General features: G+C 43.0%; 1 protein-coding gene and 1 non-coding gene across 2 annotated transcripts in view; one reads left to right on the forward strand and one right to left on the reverse strand.

Annotated features, from left to right (window-relative positions):
* vps13c (vacuolar protein sorting 13 homolog C) overlaps nucleotides 1-21,191 on the forward strand; it is a 163,369-nt gene that overhangs the window by 47,222 nt on the left and 94,956 nt on the right. The window contains exons 10-23 of the mRNA XM_056279041.1: nucleotides 141-198; nucleotides 1,750-1,877; nucleotides 6,297-6,403; nucleotides 7,038-7,212; nucleotides 7,807-7,869; nucleotides 13,882-14,023; nucleotides 14,405-14,505; nucleotides 14,722-14,864; nucleotides 16,449-16,641; nucleotides 17,297-17,411; nucleotides 18,421-18,557; nucleotides 19,768-19,900; nucleotides 20,003-20,120; nucleotides 20,368-20,500. Coding sequence (XP_056135016.1) covers nucleotides 141-198; nucleotides 1,750-1,877; nucleotides 6,297-6,403; nucleotides 7,038-7,212; nucleotides 7,807-7,869; nucleotides 13,882-14,023; nucleotides 14,405-14,505; nucleotides 14,722-14,864; nucleotides 16,449-16,641; nucleotides 17,297-17,411; nucleotides 18,421-18,557; nucleotides 19,768-19,900; nucleotides 20,003-20,120; nucleotides 20,368-20,500 — 1,746 coding nt within the window. The remainder of the gene's footprint in view (nucleotides 1-140; nucleotides 199-1,749; nucleotides 1,878-6,296; nucleotides 6,404-7,037; nucleotides 7,213-7,806; nucleotides 7,870-13,881; nucleotides 14,024-14,404; nucleotides 14,506-14,721; nucleotides 14,865-16,448; nucleotides 16,642-17,296; nucleotides 17,412-18,420; nucleotides 18,558-19,767; nucleotides 19,901-20,002; nucleotides 20,121-20,367; nucleotides 20,501-21,191) is intronic.
* On the reverse strand, nucleotides 4,582-4,735 carry LOC130112154 (5.8S ribosomal RNA). Its single transcript, XR_008810196.1, has one exon. It is a non-coding gene; the product is annotated as a 5.8S ribosomal RNA (ribosomal RNA).

Consider the following 21,191-nt stretch of genomic DNA (forward strand, 5'->3'; position numbering starts at 1 on the left):
ATGTAACGGAGGGAGGAAATGGGTCGACCCATAAGTCTTTTTTAAGAAGATAACCAGTTCATTTTCATAGCACAGTACTTTTGTTTGGCTATGTTATCCTCATCTTAACTTTATCTGTTTTTCTTTTTACTTCTTCCAAGGCCAAGCTCAAAGGTGGCATCAGCAACAAGGACCAGGAGCTCAAGGACTACCAGTACAGTAAGCTTCACACTCTTTAATCAGCACCATTAACATGTGAAAGGGACGGGAGCCTTTTAATGTGGTTTATCTTGAAGATGCCGCTCATTTGATCGGCAGGCCGGCAAGACCCGAGAGGCAGAGATGAACGTGACTCACGTCTTTCATCTTCACGAGGCTTTTATCTTGGCCTCTGTGTGACACCTATGAAAAGTGGCTGCCATGCTCGTGTATGTACGTGGGCTCACCCACACAGAAGCGCAGAAGACGGACAGACACGTAGTCATTAACGACCACAGGCAGAGACAGATTAAAACAGATAAAGGTGCAGATGTAAACTCATACGTGCACGGACCAGCGTGTACATTTGTATTTATCTCTTATTGACTGTGAGATAAAATCATTCACTCATGTTTGTAAGTTTTCCTGCAGACATATAAAAACACAGATGGAGGATTGAGGCGTCCAGGTAGCGTGGCGGTCTATTCCATTGTCTACCAACATGGGGCTTGTCGGTTTGAATCCCCATGTTACCTCTGGTTTGGTCAGGTGTCCCTACAGCCACAATTGGCTGTGTCTTTGGGTGGGAAGCCAGATGTAGGTGTGTCCTGGTTGCTGCAATAGCGCCTCCTCTGGTCGGTTGGGGCACCTGTTCAGGGTGGGGGGAACTGGGGGTCCTCTCACACGCTACGTCCCCCTGGCAAAACTCCTCACTGTTAGATGAAAAGAAGCAGCTGGAAACTCCAAGTCTATCAGAGGAGGCAAGCGGTAGTCTGCAGCCCTCCCTGGATCGGCAGAAGTGGTGGAGCAGAGACCAGGATGGCTCAGAATAGTGGGGTAATTGGCCTGATACAATTGGGGAGAAAAAAAAAGGGGGGGGGTAAAAAAAAACACAGATGGAGAGATGGGACAGAGACATTCTCTCAGTTTTATCCCTAAGACATGTACAAACTACTGTGCACACACAAACTGACACACTGACACACACATTGAGTAGACACTTTGACCACAAATGTCACATATGTTCCTTTGTTTGCACTGAACAGCTTTTATCTGTACACTCTTAAAGATAGAACACCACACACACACATACACAAGTTATGTGGCAAAAGGAGCAGTGACTTTTATGATATTCAGATATGACAATATGCCCTTACGTAATATTCAGCAGGATGCGGATGTGTTACTCTGTGTTGCTCATGGACTCTTGAACTCTGATGATGGTTTTGTGACTTTTTTTAAAGGGTTGAATGACCTTTCTACATTAAAATAGATTAAGAATTATTGTCTGCTCCAAATACAATTTTTTGTTGAACTTGGTAGAAATGTACCTGTTAAATAAAGGATGGCTTTAAAAGGAAAAGTCACATTAACTTGGCTCACTTAATTTCAACATCTGTATTTCTGTATATCAAAGTGGTCAAACTAGACAGTTGTACACTAGATGACCTTAATTTGTCTCAACATAGTATGACCTTTAACTAGAATAAGTAAAGCTACAGGGAATTTAATGTTGGCTTGGGGTTACTCGTAGATATTTATGATATTTCTGTCGGCTGTCAATGTTTGCAGTTTTCAAACCCATCTTTGCATCAGCTAAGATGTGCATCAACCCAAATGCTGAGCTCGAGCTGAAGTCTCCCAAAGCGATCCTACATCTGGAAGTGCAGAATATAGCGATAGAGATGACCAAACCTCAGGTAACACACACACACACACACGCACACGCACACACAAACACACACACACATGGTACTCCTTGTGTCTGTTATGCACCTTGCACCTTCTCACATTCACATTTTTCCTGGTGAGGAGGCATGCGCCTGTGGGCAGGATGTGTGCCAGAATACACACAGTGGTTTTTTTTTTTAGTAATGATGTAATGATACATACAGAAACGGATACAAACATGTGCACAGTTCATTTTTCACTTAGAAAATATCTTTGTGCTCTCTGAACATGTATTCTGTTTTTAATAATAATTTCCTTTACGTATTGGTTCTGTAATACATTATTCCTTGTAAAGGATAGAATATAACTCAAATCAGTTCATGCAAAACCTGCATACATTCCGGCAGATCAAAATATATGAATACTATTGTATTTCTATACATAATGGCTCTGGCAGACATATTGACATATAAACATAGACACACACTTGGTCCCACTGTAGAGCTTTGCACGTGAGATGTCTTGAAATTAACTTGTTATAGCTACAGCCGGTGTACGTAGTGATGCAGTCAGGTTGCCACTCAATTATCTGATGTTGTGAAACACAGTTCTTTTTTATGGGTGACTGTCCAAATATTTGAGCTTCTACATTTACTGTCAGTGAATTAGGTTTGCTTGAACAGGTTACAACAGTGATCATGATAAAGGGGATGCAGTCTTTTATTAACACAAGGAAATTCTGTTCCCAAATCCGGTACAGGAAATAGAGAACATCGTACACAAGTGGACACGTTCAGTAATGAACAGCATTCATCTTTAAATGACCGATCCGTTGAAAATCCAGCTTAGAAAATGCCCTGGTCCACATACTAGTTTTAAAAAGAGATCAGTATTCCTAGTTACATAGTCAGACATCAGGAATAACTGTAAACAACTTGGGAGACAGTGTTCCCTGGGATTTATATTGACATCACCTTACCTTTGTAAAGCAAAGTAAAAGATATTGTAAAATGATCTCAACAGTGAACTAGAATCAGACTTTTGGGGCATCCCGGTGGCGTGGTGGTCTATTCCGTTGCCTACCAACATGGGGATTGCCAGTTCGAATCTCCGTGTTACCTCCAGCTTGGTCGGGCATCCCTACAGACAAAATTGGCCATGTATGCAGGTGGGAAGCCAGATGTGCGTGTGTCTGTGTCCTGGTCGCTGCACTTGCACCTCCTCTGGTTGGTCGGGGTGCCTGTTCGGGGGGAGGGGGAACTGGGTGGGAATAGCGTGATCCTCCCACGCGCTACATCCCCCTGGCGAAACTCCGTACTGTCAGGTGAAAAGAAGCGGCTGGCGACTCCGCATGTAGTGGAGGAGGCATGTGGTAGTCTGCAGCCCTCCCTGGCTCAGCAGAGGGAGTGTAGCAGCAACCGGGACGGGTCGGAAGAGTGGGGTAATTGGCCGGATACAACTGGGGAGTAAAAGGGGGAGAAATCCAAAAAAAAAAATCAGACTTTTTTATCAGTCAAGCAAATTTCCAAGTACAAGAAATTTGACCTTGTTGATTGCTCTCACAGAGCACACAAGACATAAGACATATTGATTAAAATGGCTGTATTGGGTGTACAGGGGAAAATGGAGAGGTAAAGGTAACGACTGGATTCTTCTATCTTCTTCTTCTTCTTTCGGCTTGTTCCCTGTTTCCCAGGGGTCGCCACAGCGGAATCGACAGTTTCCATCGGTACCCTGTGAGGGCACAACACCGATGGCGATCTTGTCAATCCGCATAATGATCTGGCAAAATTTTACGTCGGATGCCCTTCCTGACACAACCACTAACCCTATGGACGGGGGCACAGGTAAAGCGCTGGATGCCATCCCAGTATTCATGGACCTCCGCTTAGTAATGGGCTTAAATTCAGCGGGTTGTCTCGTCTGATCTGAGGTCATAGTCCAATCATGGATGGCGTGCGTGCGAGGCTGGCGGGCTGACGCACATCTCATGGCAGCTGCCTTTGCTCTTTGCGCGCCTCGGAGACACCGACAGCAGCTCTCTCAGCGCTCACGGAAACCCCGACCCGCACGCGTAAAAGAAGAAAAAAGTAACCATCGGGTACCCGGAGGTGCACGGAGGGGACGTCAGGGCGAGCCGCCCCGCACCGCGCTTTGTTTCATGGTTCCCAGAGTAGCACCGGAGATGGGGGACCCCACCGCGCAGCCGACGACGCCCAGAGTCATGTCGTTGTTGCCGCCCTTGGGTGAACTCCGCAAGACCGAAGGAAGCGGCCACCCGAACGCCGGCAAAGCCGGCCGGTGGAGGCCCTCCGAAAGCGGGTTAAGTCAGCCCATCGATCATCTTTTCCTCCGCTTAGTAATATGCTTAAATTCAGCGGGTTGTCTCGTCTGATCTGAGGTCGTAGTCCGATCGTGGATGGCGTGCGTGCGTGGCTGGCTGGTGCACGGCAGCTGCCTTTGCTCTCTCGGCGCTCATGGAAACCCCGACCCGCACGCGTAACGCGGTCAGCGGCGAAACACAGACCAAGACCGTCGCGCCCACCGGCTGCCACTGCCGACCCATGCGGGACCCGGCGAAGGCGGGTGTGCGTGTGGGACAACGGAGCATAGAGGGGGGGCGACGCTGAAACCGACACGGTCTTCACTTGTGAGGGACGAAAGCGCGGAGGCTTGCGACACCGCAGCCGCGGGTGGGAGAGGTGACCCTCTCCTTCCCGATTGATGGCAAAGCGATGCTCAGACAGGCGTGGCCCCGGGAGGAACCCGGGGCCGCAAGGTGCGTTCGAAGTGTCGATGATCAATGTGTCCCGCAATTCACATCACTTCTCGCAGCTAGCTGCGTTCTTCATCGACGCACGAGCCGAGTGATCCACCGCTAAGAGTTGTCGTACGCTTCACTTTCAAGTGTCCACGTTGGACAGCACTCATCCGAACACGCGCCATGTTTCAAAGAGAAAAACACACTCCGGGCGCTCCGCCGCGCTCCCAGCCTTGCCGCAGCGCGTGGAGGCATTAAACCCCCCGCCGTCTCCTCGGAGGAGAGGGGCGAGAGTCAGGTACCCGGAGCCGCACGGAGGGGACGTCAGGGCGAGGCGCCCCGCACCGCGCTTTGTTTCATGGTTCCCAGAGTAGCACCGGAGATGGGGGACCCCACCGCGCAGCCGACGGCGCCCAGAGTCATGTCGTTGTTGCCGCCCTTGGGTGAACTCCGCAAGCCCGAAGGAACCGGCCACCCGAACGCTGGCAAAGCCGGCCGTCGGAGGCCCTCTGAAAGCGGATTAAGTCAGCCCATCGATCAGACTGGATTCTTCTATATAGAGTGCAAAAAAAAAAATCTAACAACTTTGCAATAAGAGATAGGTGCAAATACAGCTATTACTCTGCAGTACAGTACTCACACAAGGAAACCACTAAATTGGGAGTAGTACTTGAGTACTTCCAGTAAAACTCACATAGCAGATGTGTACACATGCAATAAAGTTTGGCAATCCCTGAACTTTTGGCCTCCAAGCCAACTTTATGCCGTAATCGAAAGCTGAACTACATACTGGACATGTATTTCCTCAAGCACTAATCCAGACGGGGTTTTCCTAAGAGGAACTCATCAGGTCACAAGGGGATTTGAAGCAAATTAAACAACTAATAGAAATCCATAAAAAATAACATAAATGTTCTTTATAAAGTAAAATTAACAAGAAGTAGAAGTGAGAACAAGTGAAATTGCACCTTACCGAGATAAAGTAATCATAGTTTGGCACAAGTAATCAAAACATACCAGAAAAGTTGATTCGGTTCATCTGGGCACTAGGTTTAGTGGGAGAAATGTTTCATCACTCAGAATAACTGACTTTGTCAGTCTCAGCTGACTGTAGGTATCTCCAACCTTATAAATTGTACAGTTGTGTGACAACTGAAACCGGTGATCTAACACCGGTTTCATATGCAAATTGCAGTGTCCGTTAACTAGAGTTACAATGGCCACATGTAATATTCACAGAGGATTGGAGAATAGCTGCAATCACAGCATTGTAAGATGGTGACAGATATACTCTTAGCTGTACATCTTACAATGCTGTGATTGCTTTAGTAGGAGAAACGTTTCCCCTATTTAACCTTGTGTCCAGATGAACGTATTCAATTTTTCTGGGATTTCTACACCTGGATTATGGAGCATGCATCAAGACAAGTAATTAAAACAATATTGATATTGCAATGATGCCAAACAATACAACTGTAATTTGCAAGTTCTAAATTATAATGTTGCAAGAGGATGCAACATTTCTTTCTCCGAAGGAAAATGGGTTTCCGACAGCCTCTATACAAGGTATAATTGTGCTGTGAAGAATTCCTGGTTTACCAATGGAGTTTATAGTCAGAGCCGTATAAAGTAAATCCCAAGCATGTCATGTTTCGCCTGTGTTGTGTCGTGTGTTTTAACTCTGCAGTATCTGACCATGGTGGACCTCCTGGAGTCCCTTGACTGCATGGTGAAGAACGGGCCATACCGGAAGTTCAGGCCTGAAGTACCTGTCCACAAAAATTCTGTCTGTTGGTAAGTTTATCAGAGGTCTTGACCAATGTGTTCATTGGCAGTGGAGTAGTTATGTATACAGTTTGGATCATCTCGGTACAATGGTTATTTCTCCCATTTTCGGCATGTTGGCCCAGTGGTCAGTGCTGTTGCCTCGCACCAAGAAGGTCCTGGGTTTGAACCCCAGGCTGTCCCGGGTCCTTTCTTTGTGGAGTTTGCATGTTTTCCCCATGCCTGTGTGGATTTTCTCTGGGTGCTCTGGTTTCCTCCCACCATCAAAAACGCTTGCATGTTAGGGTTAATACTCCTGCCTGTGTCCCAGAGCAAGGCAATGGAAAGAAGAACTGGAGTTAGTCCCTGGGTGCTGCAGCTGCCCACTGCTCCTATACATGGGTTAAATGCAGAAAACACATTTCATTGTAACTGAACAACTGTACAATGACAAAATAAAGTGGCTTTCTATATATAACATGAATATTATATACTTATCTGTTTGTCTGTCTGTTCTGTCTGTCTGTCTGTCTCTCGCTCTGTCCGTCCCTGTATCTATATCAATATACATACAGAGTGTGCTTGATATTGGTTGAAACAACCCCACTAGCACTTACACGATGTGGTGGAGGTTTTTTGTAACTTTTTTTTGTTTTACCCCCAGGTGGAAATACAGTGTTAACAGCATTCTTGAGGTCCACATCAGACGCTTTAACAAGATGTGGTGCTGGTCCAGTATCAAAAAGCACAGGGAGAACCTGAAGGCTTACAAGGGTGCCTACAAGGCCAAGCTCCTGACTCAGGGCAAATTGAACCAGGACACCGAAAGACAGATACAGGTTATATTAAGCTTCATATTTACTTTCATTCACTTAGCTCTCAGGTGGAGGATGAGATGGTAATTTATGAAACCTTACAATAACTTATTTATGATGGGAAGTGAAATAGAAATTCATCATTTTGTGTCAGAGTTCATTGTTCTGCTTTTTCATATCCTCCAACAAGCATTTTAAGTCTGTTTTAGGGGATTGTGAAACAAAACAAAAAAAAACTCAAGAAATTAACTGCCTGTATTGGCAAGATCCACTTATTGAGTACATATAACTTCCTAGCTTTAGTTTCAAGCTCTCGGTATATTTGTTAGTTTTGCAAAACTTTAAATCTTACAATTTTGACACATAATAGTTAACATGAAATTTCAGGCCACCAAAATAAATACAAAATAAATGTTTAGATTTGGTTAAGGAAAAACCAATTTGGATGGAAATCTACCTACAAGCTGTAAAAATGTGTGCCTTGCCTGCATTATTTTATTTATTTAGCTTCCCTGCTTACCTATTCTTGGATAAACATTTTGAAAAATGATTCGCTGTATTCATTTGACTTTTTGACTGAAGCATTTTTTTTTGTTTGAATCTTTCCATTTCTGTTAGGATCTGGAGAAAATCCTGGATGTCTTCAACATCACTTTAGCCAGGCAACAAGCACAAATGGAGGTAATGACAATGTTGGAGGTTTGCGACTGTTATTTTATTCAGATATTTGGAATAACACAAATAATTAAGCATAACATTTAAAACTATATAAATATAAGACTCATAATCAAAAAGAAGTAACAAAGACAAACAGAAACAAATTGTAGTATATAAATATAAATAAAAAGGGAATGGAACTATTAAACAATTACCCTATTGCTAAAAACACACAAATAGGACACATCCTATATCACACAACTAGAATAATGCACTTATAAAGAAGAGCGGTAAACTCGACCAAACTAAAACAGAGTAAACTAGATTAAAACAGAATAAACTGAACTATGGGTGGCACGGTGGTGCAGTGGTTAGTGTGGTTGCCTCACACCAGAAGGTCCTGGGTTTGCATGTTCTCCCCGTGTCTGCGTGGGTTTCCTCCCACAGTTCAAAGACATGTAGGTGAGGTGAATTGGCTGTACTAAATTGTCCCTAGGTGTGTATTATGTATGTCGGCCCTGTGATGGCCTGGCGGCCTGTCCAGGGTGTCTCCCTGCCTGCTGCCCAATGACTGTTGGGACAGGCTCCAGTGACCCTGAGAGCAGGATAAGGGGTTTGGATAATGGATGGATGGAGGCAGTGTTGTAGTCGAGTCACTAAACCTCGAGTCCGAGTCGAGTCTCGAGTCCCCAGTGTTCGAGTCCAAGTCCGAGTCCGAGTCACCAAAGAAAAGTCGAGTCGAGTCCGAGTCGAGTCCCCATTACCTGAGTCCGAGTCGAGTCCCTATTACCCTAGTCAGAGTCCGAGTCATCAAGGTTGAGTCTGAGTCGAGTTCCAAGATGGCTCCAGTGATCCACTCGGGCACAAAGATCTGACATACAAATAAAAAAGGTCTACATTAAACAAAAATGACACAGCTGTCACCATTTCAAAGGGAGTTTAATTACTTTGTGACACGATAGCCAAACAAATGCACACTCGCACACATGCACGCGGAAGCATGCGCGCACACACACATTTTTAGAACAGTCTGAATTTCTTTGACATTCTGAACATTGGATGTGCTTCAAAACACATTGATAGCTTTGAATAGCATGATGTTAGCAAATGGTGGAAACAGTATACAGAAGTAAGTTCCACAGCATACAATACATTCATAAAAACTAGTCAAAAGACATTGTCTCTCAGGAATAGTTAGGAACAAAGGGCTGGTGGCACTAGTTTTAAGCATACACGTTGCATTTCAAAAACACAAGATCTGACAGCATGGAACTACTCAACCTTGCACGGTGAGGCCTCATCAAAATGCCTCCATGACTAAATACCCTTTCAATGGGCGCACTGGAGGCAGGGATAGAGAATACCTGTGTGGCAATCTGATAGAGAGGGTAGGGAATTTGGATTTTTTTTGCTGCCAAAACCTGAGGCACGGGACTGAGTCAGAGTCCTGCTCAGTGATCAAGTTGAGGTATGCAGTCAACTGAGCCTGGCCAGACGGCTTCTTCTCGGTGGAGGAGGGAGTCCTCCTATAGTGGGAGAACATTCTCAACAGCTTCTCAGGAGGACACTCTGAAAGTTCACCTTCCCCTGGTCCTGTTGCTTCCGCTGCATCTGCTGTTGATACCGCTTGCTTGTCACCCTCTGCCTTTATATACTCTGAAATGAGAGGGGGGCATGGGGGACTCATTACAAATATGTTATTGACTAGGCCTACATGACAAATGACATGTCTATGTGCTTTATTGTAACACCTTCAATGATATAAACATCACAACAATCAAATAGTTAATCACTTAACTAACATTAATCAAAACATTTCTCACCTTTGATCTCAGTCTTCAGCACATCTTTGATGTCACTGTCCAGCTGCACATCATGTTCTAGCCACTGGAAGCCAAATTCTGGGTCCAACACAGATGCTATGAAGTAGGCATTGGTGAAAGGAAATTTGGTGGGGCCTCTTCCTTCAGCTGGCTCACATCCTGGTATCTTGACTGCACTGAAAACCTCTGCAAACCTTGTTTTCAAGGAGCTCTCCAGAGCTCTCACCAGAGGCCCACAGTATCTGGCTTTTCCTCTTATTTCCTGCAGGTGACAGCGCAGAGTGAGGACACAGCGCACAATCACACTGACGGTGACAGTAGTCTCACCCTGAGTTAGGTTGGTTGCCTCTAAGAACGGATCAAGAACTTCGATCAGTTCTTTAAGCTGAGCATACTCTCGCGGGGATAAGATAAGGCTTTTGTGCCCCTCTGATTCCAACACACTGGACAGCTTTTGCATGTCTAAATGCACATAAGCCTTCACCTGCTTCAGAGTGGAATTCCATCATGTGGCATTCGCTGTTGGAATTGTTGCATCACCAAAACACGCTTCAAAGCCGTCTTTAAACGAGGTGCCACTGTGGAGGAGGTTGGCTGCACGGGATAGCTTTGCTAGGGTGCTTGACAGCCCACTGGTGTCTTTCAGACCATCTTTTATGACCAACTGCAGTGAATGTGTGAAGCATGATAGTCTCTGCATCTCACAGTTCTCAGCCAAAGTGTCATTGACTGTCTGTTGATCTTCTGGCATCAGGTCTTGCCATATTTCATCATCCTCCTCAAATGTGCTGGGATCATGAGCTTCAGCATCACAAGGATCCTCTAGGGGAAAGCTGGCCTGGAAAGCTTTTCTCATGTTGGATGCATTGTCAGTTATGACAAAGTTGATCTTGTCCTTAATCAGGTATTCTTCAGCACAGCATTCAAACATCATTGCAATCTTCTCTCCTGAGTGTTTCCCATGCACTCTTTTGCAGGAAAGAAGATATGACTGAAGGCTGAGTTCCTGTTTTTTTTATCCATTGCCACTGTGTGTGCTGTCACTCCAAGGAATGACTGCATCTTTCGATCACTCCAAATGTCTGTGGTAACAGCAACACTCGATGCTTCTGCCAGCTGGTTCTTTATCTGTTCTTTGACTTCCACCATTCCTGGAATGGTCATAGAGGAAATTGTGGATCTTGCTATGGGCCGGTACTGAGGGTCCAGGACATGCAGGTAGTGCTTGAAGTCCTCGTTGTCAATGATGGAGAGTGGCAAGCAGCACTTAATGATTAGATCTTTTACAAGGACATCACTTATAGCCTTCTGACGTGGATGTTTGAGGTCGTACATCCTTTGCTGTCCATCATTTAAAAATGATGTGATCATCTTCTGACCTGGAGCAGCTGGCATCACATCTGAAGCAGTGGAGGCACGGTATTCTTGGAACCTAGGGGAAGATAGGATACACACTTTAGCTTGCTGATGCCAAACTGTTTCAAGTAATCTTTCTCACAGCAAAAAATGTGTAACGTTATAGCTATAACAATATGCAATAACAATACAAATGTTACACATTATACACATAGTGGTTTGAACCATAACCAGTTAAGTTACATATTTAGTTATCTATATAACTAACATTACCATATTAGTAGATTAACTAATGTAAGCTAGCTGGATAAATGAAAAGTATGAGAAAAGATACATAATTTATGAGACTAACAGGACAGGGATTAATTAGCAAAACCCCAGTCATTTAATTATTGATTTAAGTATGTTACATGCTACCTAGCTGAGCTTTAACTCTCTATCCTCCGTGAGTCTGTATGTTTATTCTGTATGGGTCAGGGAGGGTGTCATTTTGTTAGAAGACAGAGCCAGTTCATAGTACTGTTCAAAAGCTACGTCGCGCATGTCTATTTTTAGAATTTGACACACCCAATGCTGCATATATGCAAAGAAAAATATCCCCATATTTACAGTAGCCTATGCGGTGTCACGAATCACGATACGGTTCGGTAGTTTTCGGTACATCGGGGGGGAAATGCCACATCCGTCAAATCTTGTACCGTCTCCAGCTCTCAAGAAAACCAGTGGCGGCATCCACATTAGCTTTCTTCAATTAGTCCATTTAGCGAGTAATAGCCTACAATTATTTTTATTTGCATTGTAAAGTTGTGCACATTTTATCAACATTATTTGTGGATGCATATAGGCTAGACTTCTTCCTTCTCCGCACTTGGAGAATATTCATGGCGGAGACCTGCAATGTGCGGATTTGTTATTGCTAGTTAAGATTAATGCTAATATGGTAGTTCAGTGTGGTGTGTTTTTTCCGTTAAGTGTATGCTACTTGGTAATTAGCTAAATGATAAATAGGAAAAATCAGTTTTAATCTCCCTATAACATGAAGACGCTGCGTGTTACTTACCAACTCATCATTAGTGAGATCGATGGCACGCTCGTACCGAAAGCGAACCGTACTGTGACTTTTCTGTGCAATGCTGCATTAGCATTCTAACAGTAACGTTACTTAACTTACCTATACAATTTCACTTGGTTCTAGTGATATGATATACCCGCCATACCACCGAACCCAACGGTTCTAGTGACATGATATACCCGCCACACGACCCAACCCAACGGTTCTAGTGATATGATATACCCGCCACACGACCTGACCCAACATCTTGGACCAGTGGTTGAGTTACTTCAGAGGCTATTGTTACCGTAGCTAGATAGCTAGCTAGCTAACGTTAACTGATCACCATCAACTGACTGCATATCACTTACTTTTCTGGGTGCATCATTGACAGATGTCTGTTGAAGTTTGAGGTTGTCCCGGTCTTCTCCTCAATAGTTCGTTTACATATCGAACATGTAGCAGTGATCTTGCTGGAATTTGTTGTAAAATCTGTGTAAGCAAAGAGCACAATTCGGGGCGTCTCTTTAGGCATCTTCGCGCTACTGAACATGACGGTATGCACGCCACGTGAATCCGCATGTAGGTGGAACACACGTGCCTGCCCTTACACGAAATTGAATAATGTTACAGTATTAATATAGCTATCAATATATTTTAATAGGGCCTATTATTTTTAAAAAAATCTAACAAAAACAGTCTTTATCAATTAAAAAGTCAGAGTCCGGGTCTCCAACTTCCGAGTCCGAATGCAGTAAATTCGCAAGTCCGAGTCCAAGTCCGAGTCATCAGTGCTCAAGTCCAAGTCGAGTCACGAGTCATGAAAATCAGGACTCGAGTCGGACTCGAGTCTGAGTCCTGGACTCGAGTACTACAACACTGGATGGAGGTTTGCGAAACGTGCTTGTGACTGGAAAGTTGCCAGTTCCAGTACAGTCCTGTTTGGGGAAAACATTGGCAGAAAAAAGCAAAAACTAATGGAGTTGCATTCCTGCCCTCCAAGACAGGGTCTTGAAGGACACTAAAGCAAGGCACCTAACCCAAGATTGCTTCAATGGAGCTGCAGTATCAGTAGATAGTAGGACTTTATACATAGCTTTTTCAAGGCGGGAATGTTGCGCCATTAATCCACATTGCCATTCTATGTAAAACGTACGGACATGGAATGGGGGGTATTGTTGTTCCAGCACTAAGACAGCAGCAGAGGTAGTCACAAAGCCAAATCGACATCTATGTAAAAGTGACAGCCAACAGGACTGGACAGCCGACAATGTTGTGTTACACGTCACACCGCCTCTGCTTCTGGAACACCAGCATGTTATGTTAAAAACATACACTGGGGCGGCATTATGCCGCCTTTCTTTGGTTCAGTGTAAAAAAAACAAACAAAAAAAAACAAACAAAGCCGGCGTAAAGACGGGTTTTCATTACGACAGTATTGTGGGATCTCTGTGTAAAAATGCCTCCTAGTGTTTGCTCTGACATATCCCCCAGGTGTGAATGCAACTGTGTTTAAAAGCAAGTCAGTGTAGAGAAATGCATGTTCAGTGAACTTTTCTAAATTAATGATCATAAAATAAAGATTTTGCAGTGTTGTAGTTAGATTGGTGTTTCATAGGTAATATGGTGTAAGCCAGCTAAAATTATGTGATATTGTGTACAATAATACTAGGTCTGGCTCTTTTCCTGCTCCATTTTGCCCTCCACACTTTTACCCTCTCCTCCTCTGTTGCTCTTTCTTCCTTTTTGTCTTCCCTCTCAAAACTTCTTTCTCATCCCCCCTCTCTCTCACTCTCTGTCCACCAGGTGATCCGCTCAGGCCAGAATTTGGCGGGGAAAAAGGGTGGAGTGGTTCAGAAGCAGGGGGCAGGAGGAGGCGGCTTCTTCAGCAACATTTTTGGCAGAAAGGCCAAGAAGGAAGAGCAGGAAGAATCCAAGGAGCCCGAGAGTGAGCCTAGTCGAACCCCTCAGTCACCCTTAGTGCTCCAGCTGACAAAACATGCCTGATTCAAAATCAAAATCCATCTTAATAAATGTGCCGAAACTTGTTCTGGTGACAGTGAAAGGGAGATACAGTAAGACTGTAGATAATGCAAGGCTACCCTGTTGCTAAAATGATAATCAACTATTTTGCCAAACATTGATGGATTTATTAGTCAGGGAGAGTTAAGGCATTGCTGTATTTTACTTCTTCTATGATGCACTGCTGCAATGTAAAATATTTAGGAATTGAGGCTTATTCTGATGACCAAGAATGCAACAAAAGAATAAGAATCCGCAACAGAATCTGATTCTGAATCTGACTTTGACTCTGACTCTAAATCTTCAGGTTCGGGCCTTGATGAGCTGATCACCACAGAGGAAAAGGATAAGCTCTACACTGCTATTGGTTATAGTGGTAGCTCTCACAACCTGGCCTTACCAAAGCAGGTAATTCACACCTGGCCAAAGTTCTGGCTGGCTGGTTAAGTTGTCTATAATATTGACCTGACAAATACCCACAAACTCTACATCAGATTATATCCAAACCCAAATTAGAATATGTACAGAAGTTTGTCCTCACTTGCCTTATCTTGTGTGTGTGTGTGTGTGTGTGTGTGTGTGTGTGTGTGCGCGCGTGTGCGCGTGCTTGTGCATGCACACCAGTATGTAGCGGTGATCCTTACCTTCAAACTATTCAGGGCTTCCATCACAGTAAGAGAGGAGCCCAATATTCCAGAGATCCTCAAGGTCCAGATGATCGACCTGAGCACCAAAATATCTCAACGACCTGGCGCCCAGGCTTTTAAGTAGGTTCTTCTTTTTGTCAGTGGCAGGTCACCACATACAAACCTATCCCTCATTAGAGTCATTACTCACTTGGCTCTCAGCATCTTATTACACATAATGGCTTCTAATTCTCAATGTATCATATAGGCCTCATTTCATTTTTAACATGTGCCTGCACATTGTTTTTAATTACAATAAATTGAATTGAATTGAATTGAAATATGATCACCAATGATCACATACTGTACAAATATGTTACATGATCATCAGTGTCAAATGTAGTGCTTCCAGTATCTCGGAAACTGCTGCCCACCTCGGTTTTTTGTGCACTGTCTAGAGTTCACTGAGAATTGTGAGTAGAAAGACAAATCATTCAACGACAGTTCTGTGGTCAAAAACACCCTGTTAATGAAAGAGATTGGAGTAGAAAGTCAAGCCTCATTCAGGCTACCAGGGAGACCACAAATACACAAAATACAGCTCAATACAACAATGATTCCAAGGGGCTCAACTCTGAACACACAACTTGTCAAACATTGAAACTGATAGGTAGCAGCAGCAGAAGACCACAATGGATTTTGTTCTAGTCAGCTCATAACAAGAAGATGAGGCTATAATAGGCACCAGATCACCAAAGTTGCACAGTTGAAGAGTTGGTTGTGGTGGTATAATGTTTTGGGGAATGTTTCTCAGCACACATTAGGCCCCTTAATACCAACTGAGTACAATTTGAATGCTACAGTACAGAGATTTGAAGTAGTGTTGCTGACTAGGTGCATTACTTCATGGCCACAATCTACCCTTTTTCAAATGGACCTTTCCAACAGGACAGTGTGCCATGTCACAAAGCAGGCATCATCTCATCATATTAGATGATAGAGCAACTTGAGGGTGAGGTGGAAGCAGAGGATCTTAGCATGAATGTGAGGCTAAAAATCTGCAAGAATCTATGATGCTATCAAGTCAGTGTGGACCAAGATCCGTTTTGAAAGTATCCTGCATCTTGTTTAGTCCATCTCTCCAAAAAAAAAAAAAAATCACGTTGTTGTGAGGGCCAGAAAAGGATATTTCCCAGTACTAAATAGCTTTACCTGGTTAAGTGGCCACAGAGTGAATAAGCCTGAACAGTGCTCTGCAGTACTTGACTGTCCCTAGAGGAGCATGAGCATGATGTGTCGGGGGGAAAGGACAAAAAGCCTTAATTATGTTTGAAGTTCATGGACAGACAAAACCAGGTTAAATTTGAATAAAAAGACTGTCACCCACTGAGATTAACTGTAAACAAAAGAAACTCAAGTGTTGCATTTTTTCTTTTGCCCTTCCTGCATCAGAGAGATGTGACAATTCACATGTTAATGATATAAAAACAGACGTATTTAGACTCTTGTTTGAGTGTGTGTGTGTGTATTGGTGTGGGTGTGTGTGTATGCATGTTGATTAGTACTTAGTTGCCATGTACGTAGGGACTGGTGTTATATCTGCCTTAATAGTTTCCCCTCTGTTTCATTTCCTGTCTCGCTCGCTCTCTCTCTCTCTCTCTCTCTCTCTCTCTCTCTCTCTCTCTCTCTCTCTCTGCCTCTGCCTTTCTCCCTCCCCCCTCTCAGGGTGGAGGCAGCATTGGAGCACTGGTATGTTACAGGCCTGGAGCAGCAGGGGGCAGTGCCCTCTCTCATCGCCTCCCTGGGAGACGCCACTTCTTCTCTTCTCAGCATCCAGTTTGAGCTGAACCCGGAGGACAGCCTGGCAGACCAGCTTCTCCGTGTCCACTCGCAACCTGTGGAGATCATATATGATGCGGTATACCAGGCGCCTGCAGGGCTATCTCCTTTTAAAGCAGGATATACTCCAAGCGGCACTTGCTCATAGGTGGCTCGGTGGCCTGTAACTTTGAACAGTGGTGCCCAACCATATGCCATCTTGGGTTGAGAACACTCAGGCTTTCACTCCAACTAGACGCTACACCACCTGATTTCCCTGAATAACACACCGTCGACCAGAGAGGGGGAAACTAATCAGCGGTGGTATAGTGTTTGGTTGGAATGAAAGCCTGCATACTCTCAGATCTTGGCTTGCAGTTGTTTGTCAGTTTGGGGCATATACAGTAAAGTGTTATTTATTCAAATATGCGTCGATGTCACATGATTTGGCACCTCTGGGTTACTAAAACTGCTGAAGTACCCTTTAGCTACACACTGAAATTATACTAGCTTCATTGTGATTTTTCTTGAGCTTCCCTCGCATTCTGAACTCATAGTAGAGGAGATCACGGAAAAACATTTCTCAGTTTGAATCAGTAAAATACGACATCAAGTTTAGGCTAGCCAGAAAACTGAAGAACCCACCTGTGCTGTAGAAATACACTAACAGAGCTTCAAGATATTTTGGAAAAAAACTTTCACCAAATGGCACGTGTTGCATATGGTTGTAATGCTTCTGTCTTTGTCTCCTCCAGCTGACAGTGAACAGTACGGTGGAGTTCTTCAAGACAGGGAAGGGAGTGGACCTGGAAATGTTGACTTCAGCCACTCTGTCCAAACTGGAAGAGATCAAGGAGAAAACGGCCACAGGTGGGCAGTTTTTTTAAGGTTTAAGAAGAAATGACACAAAGAGCTTTGCCTACATGTTGTACCATAGCAATTGAAGCACTCAGTGGAAAAGTCAAATATATATATATATATATATATATATATATATATATATATATATATATATGTATAGCGTTTTTTTCCCGAAACTGTCAATGGTGTTATAAGTGCTCAACTAATGAAGAGCGGAATATCAACACAGATACAGTAAAAAAAAAAAGATTTAATACATTGCAGTACAGACCTGTTTCGTGAGACGCTCACTCAGCAGCTGCTAACATTAGCAGCTGATGAGTTCTGGTAATGTTAGCAGCTGATGATGTATAAAAACAGTATTAAAACAGCTGCTAATGCAATGTATTAAAACACCTGCTAATGTTAGCAGCTGTTTTAATACATTGCAGGCCTGTACTGCAGTGTATTAAAACTTTTTTTTCCTGTATATGTGTTTATATATATATATATATATATATATATATATATATGTGTGTGTGTGTGTGTGTGTGTGTGTGTGTGTGTGTGTATATATATATATATTTTTTTAGTCAGTATTGTACCAGAGAGAGAAATTTTAAGGCTCATTTAATTTTTAGAAGATATTACAAAAAAGTATGTGAATCTTAATTGGCATTGCGACAAGCTGCCTTCGGGGAACAACGTTGTCTGAACTTGCACTTCAACTTCCACACATATCTATTTCTAAGATATATCAAAAGAGAGGCTGTAGGTAAAAAAAAAAAAACATGAACAAACTACATGTTTTACAAAAACTTAAACATGGAAACATATAACATACCCCAAATAGAATTCTATATTTTTAAGGGAGTCTTTTTTAAGCTGTCTTGTTAATGCATTAATACATTTTTTATTTCTATTCTGACATAAATCTGTTTGTAACTGTGACATATTTGTCTTGCTGTAACCATTTCCTAGTGTTACTTTTTCTGTTATTGTTCGAGAAAATAAGATGTTATGATATTGTCTTCTGCAGGTCTGTCTCATATCATCGAGACCAGAAAAATTCTGGACCTGAGGATAGACCTAAAGCCTTCCTACCTGCTGATGCCAAAGTCTGGCTTCTATGACACCAATTCTGAACTCATTATTGTAGACTTTGGTAGTTTACAGGTTTGTATGTTTAAGGACATATTTGTTTGATATAACTGGAGGATTGTATTTAAATGGACAATCTGTGGAAACTTTTCATCAGACATTGCACTGAAAATTGAATTGATCGGGGCATCGCAAGGGTTTCCTTTTATATTTTTTGGGGGGAATTTTTGTAACACCTAGTTTAGGCAGTTAACTAAACGGTATTGCCTGTGACATGGTCGGTAGAATCATGATGGCTACCCTGATGTCCTGTAGCTAAAACCACTGGCAGGTTAGTTTTGATGAATTACCTTGTCTGAATTGGGCACCTAGTATGTCAATGCCCATTATTGGAGCATTGAAGGATTGCTGCATTGTATCCTGTGCTTTGGTAAAAATGGAGCATCACACACTTTAGACTGAGCAGCAAATAATTGCAAATTGCTATTTTGTGTGGACTCTTTACGATAACAATTATGGCAGTGTGTTTAATCAGAATCAGAAATGCTTTATTAATCCCTGAGGGCAAATTGGGTAAAATTGGGTTTAAATGACACTTGACAACAGAGTTTACAAAGTACTGCACAAGTCAAGCAAATAATAGATGGAATGAGCAGCATCTCTAATGTTCTGCAGCCTCCCAATCAGGAGTTTGTGATTACCTTCAGTTATACATGTGGATAAACAATGCATGTGATGTATCCTCACAGTTTGTACTTTGCAGTGTTGCAGAGGAATTAACTAAACATCAAAAGAAAATGTACCAGTACTACTACTGCACTGCAGACAAGGACTTGATCAATGCCAAAATTTGTTTAACCCTATTGTGCAAATAAGAAAATAAAGCAGTAGATTTGCGAAATGAATATAAGAGCATAAAAAAAACAACAAATGAAAAATTACCTTTTCGTGGGGTCTGTAAAGTGGCAGGTAGGGAACAAGTTACAGGGTGCTGTGGAGCCAGCGTTTGGCTATGGGCCATTATTGTTGTGTAATTTATTGAATGTGGCTGTTTTCACCTGTGTCTGATCATACAACATCTTTATGTTCCGTTTGATTTGACGCGTGTGTCCTTGATGTGTTTTGATTTGACTTAAAACTACTTGCAAAATCTGAGATTGGCATCCTTAAAAACACTTAAAATGGCACACTTAAAAGCCAAACCATTACAGTCGGGATCTGACTAGCTTACGAAATCATTTTTTTTGGCCTGATGACATATAACAGATGTGGTTTTGCTGTCTAGCTGAACAGTGTGGACCAGGGCAGCCACCAGCCTGCCTCGGGCAGCTTCTCCTCACTTGAGGAGATTATGGACCGTGCCTACGAGAAGTACTCCCTGGAGCTCCGCAGTGTCCAGCTCCTCTACAGCAAGTCAGGTACTCACTCTCTAATGTGTACACACACACACTGGGACAACAGGACAATTGATAGACTTCTAGCCTTTGGAATTTGTTTTTGTGTGCGTTTTCTATCTATAGGTGAGGCCTGGAAGATGGCGCGGCTGCAGGGATCATCCATTCAACACATCCTTCAACCAATGGACTTCACTCTCCAGCTGGCTAAATGTATGGTGGAGAAGGATGCCAGAATGGCCAGGTATTGTAGGCTTTGTCTACACGACCAGCATTACCTTTTATTGGTACAGTGCAGACAGTTTACATCAATAGATTAAGAGAAACCTAGAACCCCTATTCCTAACCCTCGATTATCACATTTTTATATCTAGTAGCAAAGTCTGTTTTGTCTTTAAACGTGATCCTTTGAAATAACAATCCTGAAATTACAGGTTTTTGATTTCTGCCCCTGGTATAACGAAGCTGTGTACAACTGTGTTCTGCTTCAGGTTCAAGGTGTCAGGTGAACTGCCGCTGCTGCATATTAAGATATCAGACCAGAAGATTCAGGGGGTCTCTGAGCTGGTCAACACTATCCCCCTTCCCAATATGGGCTCCACCCCTTCTACCCCCACTGACAAGGTACACTCTACGCACTCTTAAATCCATTGTAGTGGCCCACAGCGGCTCCAGCCACATGACTACAAGCTAATAGCTAGACAGACAATTGTTTAAACAATGGCTAATTTTCGTTTTAAAAAAGCAACAATTTGGAGGATTGGAAATGTTAAACCAGATCCAATTCATTTTATCAGAAGACATTGGATGAAGTTTAAATTTCAAGAAGGTAATTTTAGTTTTGTACATGACAAGGGTTCTTGTGATTGTACATCTCCCTTGTCTCATATTAATACTGGTATCATTAAGATGCGGAGATGTATGCGATGATTTAAAAAAAATGTTTTTATGAGTACTAAAGAATACTACTCATACTGCTCATATCTACTGTTGCTAGTCTCTACTACTTACCAGCAAGGCAAACACTACAGACATTTTTAAAATTGATTTCTTTTTAACTACTTTTATTTGTTGGGTTTGTGCTCAGTAAGGCACTACATAAATACACTTGCCTTTCCTTCAACTTGCCTTATGAAAAACTGTATGTGAAAGTTATGTGTGATGCGTTTTCCAGATTTTGGGGAAATTACACAAGAAACAATGATTATTGCCATATTGTCCATCAAAATAACTGACCTGCAATCTACTCTAAAAATAAAATCTACCCACTTTGCCCTGTAATGCTAGTACTATCTCAATAGGGCTCTGCAAAATG

Source organism: Lampris incognitus, chromosome 4, assembly GCF_029633865.1.
Source record: "Lampris incognitus isolate fLamInc1 chromosome 4, fLamInc1.hap2, whole genome shotgun sequence".
Lineage (NCBI taxonomy): Eukaryota > Metazoa > Chordata > Actinopteri > Lampriformes > Lampridae > Lampris > Lampris incognitus.